This window comes from Setaria viridis, chromosome 2, assembly GCF_005286985.2.
Source record: "Setaria viridis chromosome 2, Setaria_viridis_v4.0, whole genome shotgun sequence".
Lineage (NCBI taxonomy): Eukaryota > Viridiplantae > Streptophyta > Magnoliopsida > Poales > Poaceae > Setaria > Setaria viridis.
Genome location: NC_048264.2, coordinates 114,622 through 124,508, shown reverse-complemented (window position 1 = coordinate 124,508; position 9,887 = coordinate 114,622). Strand labels below are relative to the sequence as shown.

Here is a 9,887-nt window from a genome sequence, read left to right as displayed (position 1 = left end):
GAAGACGCAGCTTCCAGCCGCCTTTTATAACATACATACTAAGGAGCAAGCCAAGCCAGTGCAAACGCAGATAATCAGACGTCTCTACCACCACTCACTGTCATCGATCAACTTGTGTATGTGTGTGAACACAGCAGAGAGCTCCGTGACCTACTAGTGCTAAGCTCTAGCTGCAGGTTTCTTGTTTCTGCACGTGACCAGGCTCCATCACTATCACATACATGTACTTGGGCACGTACGGCATGTATTTATGCATGGATCCAAGTAGCTATATATAAGTTGCATATATCATGTGCGTTTTTTTAATAATGGATAATATTCTGACTTCAACCTCCTTAAAAAAGGATCAGTCCACTGTTATTAAAAGTAGTAGCACTTGCTACACCCACAATTTTGAAAAAAAGACAACAATACGACTCAAAAACCAATTCGCAAACTAAAAGACTATCCATTTGAATTAAAAAAAATGTAAAGTTGCCGTATCCAAAGTTTGGCATGCTGAAATGAAGAGCTTCTCATCATTCTCACTTCGCTGCGACTTGGCCCAAGATCGGAGCCAATACGTTCCCTTGAACAGTACCTGCAAAAAAGTTTTTGATCGACATTTATCAAAAACCACCTCATTTTGAGACAGTCATATTGCCTAACAAAAAGCTGATCCCCCATCAGTAGGTATAAATTCGGCTTATACCCACCTTGTTTAACCCATGAAGAGAACATGCTATTCATGCTTGTTGGTGGGGGAATACCAAATACTATATTTATCGTACGCCATAGAAATTTGGCATACCAACAATGAAGGAAAAGATGAGAACTACAAAAGCTGCAGTATCGATCTATCCCATTCCAATTCCTTCTAACTAAGTTATCTTTTGTTAGAATAATTCCTTTCTTTACCAAATGAAAATCTTAATTTTCAATGGTAATCTCATATGCCATATTTCCGGCGATACTCTAATTCGTAAATTACGCATAGTAAAGTTGAATACATCTACTACTTAAATTAAAAACACAACGTACGTAACCACGCTTGTAAATATAATCCGACTGTGTGTATTTCAACTGCGCAGACACCGACTTGTAAATATAGGAGTATGCACGCAAGCATTGGGGATCAGCAGCTATCTACATCAGCTACTTGTGTTGGCCCGACCAGCCATCAAATCTCTGAGGCATTCACAGTACTGACCTGCCTGCCCTCATGTAGGAGGAAGACTTATCGACTTGAGATTACAAAAATGCATGTACGGCTTCATCAGTCTCCTATTTCTTACTGATTTTAACTAGAGAGAATAATTAATTATCAAGTACTACTGTATACTGGCCCTACATCGCTCGCACAATAGACTCCGGCAAGGTCGGGCCAAAGAGCGATAGAAGACAAGTATGTATTCCTTGTTCGGTATCAAGTTTCTAAGCAGACGAAAGATGTGATGACTTGGCGATGCATGAAGACAATGCAAGGACGAATCATGGACCAAGAAGAAGAATGAAGCTTAGTATTCTAATTAATTTCTTTGTCTTAGAGTTCTCTTTCTTGTGTTTTGAACTCCTCATTGTTGAGGATTAGAGTCTAAGAATTCTTTGTAACCTTTGGCTGTTTATGTCCACCATGTGGATATAGTAGATCGGATTATCCTTAATCTAAAAAATACTGGCCCTACATACTCCCTCAAATTATAGTTATTTCCATTTTTCAATCATAATTAAAACCTTTTAACTCGATCAAGCATCTAAAACATCAAATTAGCTAGTTTCATTAAAGCATCAAGTATGTCTGGTTGTTACTGCACTTACTTGATGTTGTATACATATGTTAATATATAGTTTTCTATAAATTTAGTTAAAATAAGATAAGTACGACTTAGGACAAATTAAAACTAAAAAATCCTACATTTTAGAACAGGCGGAGCTCGATAGCGTGCCAGAGGTGATGAAGATGAATGTGAAAATGTGGGGGCTCGGGGCTTAAAACATATATAAACTAAATGGTGCATTTCATCAATTCTAGCACGCACATAACATGTCCACACGCTTTGGTTATGATCCACCATTATTGCATTATTGCGTTATTAATTAATTTGATTGAAGATGGGTGTCTTTGTCCTCGTATATCCATCGGTTGGATCTCGATGGATCGTCTCTGATCCTTTCCATTTTGCAGTTCTGTTTTCCATCGTTCAGGCAGCCATCCGATCGACCAATGCTTGCTTACTGGCCTGGTAATGAGAAATTAAGTGTGCCTGTATGATGTTGAGTCTGGACCACTGCTTGTGTGTGTGATCTCGAATTCTCGATACACTGTTAGAGAAATTCTCGATATCTCAATTTTTTCTACCGGGACTAATTATTTGGGATTAAAAGTCCCGACCTTTAGTCCCGGTTGGTAACATCAACCGGGACTAAAGGTGATCCTTTAGTCCCGGTTGGTGCCCGGACTAAAGTCTCTCCTAGGCTTTAGTTCGGGTTTGTAATACCAACCGGGACTAAAGGACAATCGGGACTAAAGGTGTCTTCACGGACTATGAAATTTAGATCTGGGACTAAAGTCTCTTTAGTATTAGATAAAAACAACCGAGATTTTTGTTAAGGATGGAAGGTCGTTTTTCCACCAGTGATAACATCTGCAGCTGCAGGTACCATTCAGAGATGGCACAAAAGTCCACCATATTAACGCAAGCAATTCTGAGCCACGAGTTGCTGCTGTGTGTTTTTGATCGGTTAGTTGCCGCCAACAACTAACGATGTACACAAGACTACAAGAGAAGCGCAACGCTGTCTCTGCTTCTTCACCCCATCGCGCTAGCTGCAACCAGCAGGTGCCGCTTATCTAGGTCGGACTGGCTCAAAGGCCGCGACAGCCCAGGCCCATCAGCTTGCTATTCTGCGTGCACACAGGTCGAATGGCCGATCCATTTTTTTAAAACGAGAGCTGCCGATTATATTTAAAAAATAATGAAATTTAGACTGAGCAAAAATAAAAAAAGAAAAATATCAAACAACATCAACGGGTTGGATTGGATACGCCGAAACTCAACTCATCGTAAATAAACTCTGACCGGTCGAATTGGAACATCAACACACATCGCACACATCTCTAGCAATGCTGCACCTCACATACACACCACTCAACTCAAGCTCGCTGCACTGTGCTGCACAGCCAACCCTAGCACCATGCCATCCTAAGATGCTAGCACCAAAGTTCCACTTGCGCCATCTTGAGGATGATGTTCCGTACCAAGCTAGTCGCGCACAGACTGCTGCAAGCCGTCTCGTCAAACCACCACCGCTACAGCTTGCGCCATCTTTCAACGTTATCCCATACCATACTAACCACTGCAAAAGCAAGGTCTAGCCGCCGCAATCCGCTGCGAGCTGCCATACTGGCACGAGTAAGACATCCTTTGGCCGCCAACTCCCACCACCATCACATGACCAACCGGCGCCACCATCACATGGCCTCAACCGCCACCTCTCGGGCCCCTCAGCAAGTCAACACTATCGCCAACACTAAATATTTTCTTTTTTTTCTTTTCTTTTCGTTTCTTTTTTTCTAAGGACCTCACCGGCAGCCACCGCATCAGTCGCCACCGCAAAATGGTCGATCCTTTGGCTCCCTAGTGTCAGGTAATCCAAACAAGAGCTAGCCAACGATCAAACATAATAAGAGAAAAGGGGATATGATGGTGCTACGGCTCTACCAACCAATCTGAATCTGAGTACGAGTGAAGAAAGCACATTCAGGATGTGTTTGGTTACATGTATTATTTGGGTAATGTATGAAATGGTTCAAAATAGATAGTTATTTTTTTTGGTTGGGTGAACTGTACCAACTCATCCAGAATTATGTCATCCCACTTGGTATAACTATCTACTACGAGGGGTGAACTATATGGTTGAAGCAAATTGGTTGAACCATACTATACAGGATAATCTATACATACATCATGTGGTGCATTCAACCAAACGCAACCGTGTCAACGTGCCTACCAAAACCAGCCTGAGGTCTGGTTAGCTGAAGGCTACCTCTCCTCCTTTGCTTGTGTAATTTCTATTGGTGTCTGCAATGTTCTGTACCTCCATTATGTGCACAGCCCTATCATACTCCAGCATGACACAAGCCAGTATAAACACATGTGCTTCCTCATAGGAACCAAAATGTGACAAATAAGAGGCGCTCTAGGGATAGCCAATAGCAAAGTTTTATTTTGTTGTTAGTCATTGAAAATAAAAACAAACTTACATATATATTTGAGGTTGAACTACAGGAACACAAACCCAAATCATGTTTACATACAATTTATGACATGATAAAACGATATATGACGCATTGACGTAGAATTTGGCAAAATAAATTAGTACAGAGTACATGTAAATGCTAGGAGCCGGAAATTTAAATTTTATGTAAAAAAATAAAAATAACCTTACAATTTCTAATATAGAGTTTACCTCATGCATGGAAATTTCTAATACACACATTGATTACGTAGCCACTAGCTAGGGCCGGGTTCACCTAACCCATAATGAAAGAACAAGGGAATGACACACACATGTATACATATGTATATCCGGCCGGCAGTACGCGATGCATGTGCGTCATATATAGATATTCCCCCTAGCCTGTCAACTGGCAGCTTACTGACTAAAATATCTGAATTAATACTCCCCATGCATCAATCAAAGTGCACTCCATCTGTGAGCATCTCCTGCCACTCGTATTTTTTATAGCTAATTAATAAGTTATTTTGTTCAGAAAAATCCAACCATGTGCATATATTTTTATATATTTTGAATTCCTCACTTGACATTATATTAAAGTAAGCAGGTACGTAAATGATCCAAGCTAGCTAGTGAGGAAATTTATTTTTGGAGCACACACATATATTTACTAGCTACAAGCCTACATATAATGCAAGAGTAATTAAGTTAATTCTATGCAGTATGTAGTAGAGGTAGCTAGAGCTAATAATAAGTGTATATATGATCTGCATGGTTCAGAGCAGGATGGATGGAAGCTATAGCTAGCATGCTTAATTATTATATAATGCAGTTGCAGCAGAGAGACACGACAGAGATGCAAGCTAATCTCACCCACTCACAATATATGCCACTGACACATTCCAGCACAGCTCAGAATACGCATATATAGCATCAGATACGTACAATGCATGCATGGAATAATACAAGCAAGGTGCCCCCACTGCATCTTTGCAATTGCACGGATCGATATGATATGATCCCCCCCTCTCTCTCTCTAGATCAGACCAGACCAAGAATGTGGTGGCAGCAGTGCTCATACATGCATGATACATCATCATCAACGCTCGGTTGTTCCCTCTGTCTCTACATTCATGTGATCAGTGCAAACTTTTCACTGCACAATAATGTATGCATTAACGATCAAGGGGAGCGGCAAAAGACATTCAAAAGCCAGGAAAAAAAAAGATAGTCATACAAAAACCTTAGATAACTGCTGGTTATCTAAAAAAGGGAGAAAATAGCAAAAAAAAAACATAATGCACATACAGCATTAATAAGTAGGACTACTAGTTTAATTCGGTTCAAAAAAAATAGTAGGAGTAGTGCATACTACTAGTACTAATAATAACGACAAGTGTAAATAATATATGTAGTGTATAATCTTGATACGATATAATAACGTACAGAGAAACATTATATTCCTTGCTGCCCTGTCTACTTTGCCCTGTCTGCTGTCTGCTTGTGATCTGAGCTAAGAAGCAACGTTAGGCTTCTACATTGCTTATGGTTGAAGCGAAAATCAAGCTAGGACCAGCAGACCAATGCCCAAACTACAGTCGATTCAGAGGCAAACATGCCCAAACATGTGTACGTGATGATCTATACGGATCGGACAAGGTTTAATTATTTGTTTGGGATATATCTATATATTGCATTGCTATCTCCCACCCGTGTATATATCTTATGAGAATAGCTAAAGTACTGGACTTGGGAACAAACTATGATTTTTTGTTTCGCAGAAAAAAAGAATTTTACTTTTATTGTTAGAAGAGATATTTGTAAAATGATGAGGTGAAGAAATAGGATATCCTATTTTACTGGACATGTAATGAGAACCGATCATTTTACACATACTTGTTATGTCGTTCCAATTTTAATTAATCTTTTGTATGCGCTCCTAAGCAAAGCTTCTTTGTTCTTATTAGAGCTTGTACTTGTTCTTTTTTTTTAAAAAAATAAATGATCAGTACTTGAATTATCCTCAAGTATAAATCTTGACAAAAACTTGACTATATATGTTACTTAAGAACAAAAGGCAAAAGAAAAAAACAGAGAGACCATCAACGACTAACAATCAAATAAGTAGCAAGTAATGTACAGCAGGAATCGAAGGAAAACAAATAAAACACAAGAAAAAGGTTCAGAACGAATTTACGATCATATATCGATGGAGCTATGTGGTCAGGAAATATTATGAGAGGAACTACATACATACAGTATCACTTTTTGATTTATAGATCATCATTTATATAGTTTTAGTTTGACAATTAACATACAAGCTCTTACAACAAGAACTCTGGCCAAAGGCGGCTTCGATAAAATCAAGAACATCATGCAGCCGATGACGATGACCAATGAAACCTTAATCGAGAAGAGAGGGGGGGAAGAACAACTGAAAAGTCCTCATCACGAAGGATCAAGTATATGATTCGGCTGTGCACGCACACACTCGCATGGTGATCGAGAAAGAGATGAAACAAGAGCGAAATCGCGTACGGATCCATTTAGGATCCTACTTCAAAGCTAGCCTGAGCTCCAGATCCACTTCTTGCCGGGCTGCAAGATGAAGTGTATTGGGGCTACTAGGGCTTGTGATTACTTTGGGTACCTTTGCGTCATGTTCAGCTCCGGATTTGGATGATGCCAGCGGCCGCAGGAAGAAGAGCGGCAGCAGAGCCTCTGGTTGCTGGTGGACTCGCCTTCGCTTCCTCCTCTCCGCCGCCACGGTCACCTCATCCTCATCATCGATTGTTGCTGCAGGTATGGAGATGACTAGCTTGTTCTTGCTCTCCTTGACGACGGTTGATATGTATGAAGGAGAAGTAGTAGTGGTAATCACAGCCTCCTGATGATCGTGACTGTAAATTTGATGATCACAACAAGTAGATTTAGGGCCAGAGATTGATACTGCTGCCTTGGCCCTCAACAAGGGAGATTCCTGCAGCTGAAGAAGCTGGTGATGATGATCAGCAGCAGGAGGGGCGATATCGATCGACGGCTGTTGCTTGTGTGCGTCGTCGTGGTCCGGCGAGGCGCACTGGCGGAGGCGAGCCCGGTCGCGGCGGTGCACGTTCATGTGGCCGCCGAGCGCCTGCGCGGACCTGAACTCCCGGCGGCAGAAGGTGCAGGTGTAGGAGCGCGGCGGCCACACGCAGCCGCCGAGGTGCCCCGCCGCGTCCCGGGCGAACGCCAGCTCCTCCCATGACGGCTCGCCGGCGGCGGTGGCATGCGCCGGGGGTGGCCAGTAGGACCTGGGGCTGCTACTACCAGCCGCGGCCGTCAACATGCCCCAGTAGTACTTGGCCATTTGCTCCATGGCTTTGCTGCTGCTGCTGCTGCTGCTAGAGAGGTCGCCAGAGGTAGCAGCTGAATTGAAGGTAACTAGTACACGACGACTGCTGCTGCGACTAGTAGTCCAACATGACAACGCAAGTTGGTCCAATACCATATGCGATGATGTGACACATATACAAATACTTAGCAGCAGCCCTGTAAAAAAATATTTATAGCTATGTGTGCGTGGCTTTATTTAACTTTGCGAGTAGAGCGCATATATCATATCATAGGAGTATACATGATGAGGAGGAATGAATTGAAGCTAATCAGTACGTAATAGCTTATTAGAAGAAGTAGTTACTGCTAGCTAGATAGTAGTACTAATTAAGCTAGTAGATGAGAGAAGCAGGAAGTCTTCTCGATCGATCAATTACGAGTTCATTAATTGTTTGTACGTTTGCTTAGGCGGTGTTGGTGGGTGTGCCTCGCTAGTTGGTTTGTTTTGTTCCTGATTTCAATTCAGGAGAAACAAGGGAGGCGCTGTCGCTTGCTTGCTTAATTTAATTGCTATCTCTCACTGCACTGGACAAATTAGCTAGCTAGATCAACTAGTGATCGAACTGTTTTCAATTTCCACAGTACATGCATGCATCAGATAGATGCTTGGGAGCAAACAGTTTTGTTTGGAAACCAAAATCACAATTTCACATCTCTTTAATTTTCCAATATATATGCATGCACATGCGTGCTTGTGCGCCCAAAGGGAGCCATTATTCTCCAGATGCCGTACATCCACAAGACCATTATATTATCAGATCAGATAATAAATTTAGCATATAGATCATGACCGAGTCAGTAAAATGCATGGACTGTCAAACTTGAGCAATTTTGACTAGTGTGTCTCTGTCAAATCGAATCTCAGATTGGCATTGACGAGTGAATTAATATCATCAGTTAATAACTATTAATTTTGTTAGATGAATTGAACATACACAGTACGTATTTCTCATGCATTATTAACGACTGGATTGCTGTATCTCTAATTTCATTACCTAGCAAATTCTCGTCTAATTGAACCATATATGGTACGGTTCAATTCCTAGCGTACGTCCGCCTACTTAATAAATGTTAATGAGTTTAATAGATGTATTTATGCATCCAACCACGCAGTCGGTGAAGAGGCCGGAACTTAAATTCTTGGATTATTCATCTGAAAAAGAAAATTTGCCCTGATTATTTGCATTTAAATATAGAGCATTAGTAAACAGGCTAAAGATCAGAAACGGTAGATTTAATTTGGGGGAAAGGAATGATATATGGGTAAACAATATATATATATATACATAATAATATATACATGCATTGTGTGATAGCTAGCTTGCACTCCTCAACCACCACTTTTTGGCCTTTAATTTGTCTCTTCATTTGTTCCATCTATCGACGACACACCAACTAGCATACGTCACTGATTCCAACTAACTCTCTGTCTGTCTCCATCCGATGAGTCAACATATGGGATAATTTAGTGTCTCATGTCATAATAAAGTCGATGCTTGTGTGATGCCTTTGTCTTGTGACCTTTTCTTCCCATTATATATCCGCTCATTCGATCCAAGGTAGAGAAGGAAGGTGCAGTGCTTGCTTGGGTGCCGCGCCGTACGTTGATCTCTCTCATGCATGTTGCATGATGACGGTCAGATCGACCGGAAACTATCAATCAATGGCCATCGATATGATCATGCATGGGGCCTGCCGGGCACTAAGATTCTTGTGCTCTTGTCTCTGTATGCATAGCATATATATAGAGCTAGCTAGGGTGGTAGCTCTAGCTCTCTCTTCGATCTGATCCCATCAATTTGCCATGAAAAAAAGATCCATTATTATTATTATTTGGACGAAATTAAGATAGAAGACGTAAAACCTTTAATTTGCATACACACACCAATATAATTAATGAACTCTGCGATCTGGTTCATGTGTGGGCCTCAGGGTCTGTACGTTGTCAGCAAGTGATCTGTCATCGTATTCGCATAAGCATGTGGAATCGCATGCATCTATTTTGCAGCAAGCACGGTCTGCATGCATGCAATGGGCCTGAAACAATGAGCAAGCTAAGCAAAGTACGCCGCTACAGCACACGCTGCTGGTCGTGCATTCATGCCCATGAGGGGCTTCAATTTATTTGCTTTTGTATGTTTCTTTAGTGCATTGTACTCTCCATCTATCCATATGCATATATGTATATACAGGGTTCCATCAATTACTCCATAGTGGCTTCACCAGTGATCCGTCCATGTACAGGCAGGTACAATTATACGATCAGTGTATTGTGTAGTAGTACCTTGGCATCA

The 9,887-nt window shown here is 41.3% G+C and overlaps 1 protein-coding gene across 1 annotated transcript; it reads right to left on the bottom strand.

The window, feature by feature from the left end:
* Nucleotides 1–6,396: 6,396 nt before the first annotated feature.
* LOC117843249 (probable transcriptional regulator RABBIT EARS) lies at nt 6,397–7,688 on the bottom strand. The gene has a single exon (XM_034723821.2). The coding sequence runs from the start codon at nt 7,574–7,576 to the stop codon at nt 6,773–6,775; it is 804 nt and encodes a 267-aa protein (XP_034579712.1). The 5' UTR covers nt 7,577–7,688; the 3' UTR covers nt 6,397–6,772.
* Nucleotides 7,689–9,887: the final 2,199 nt, after the last annotated feature.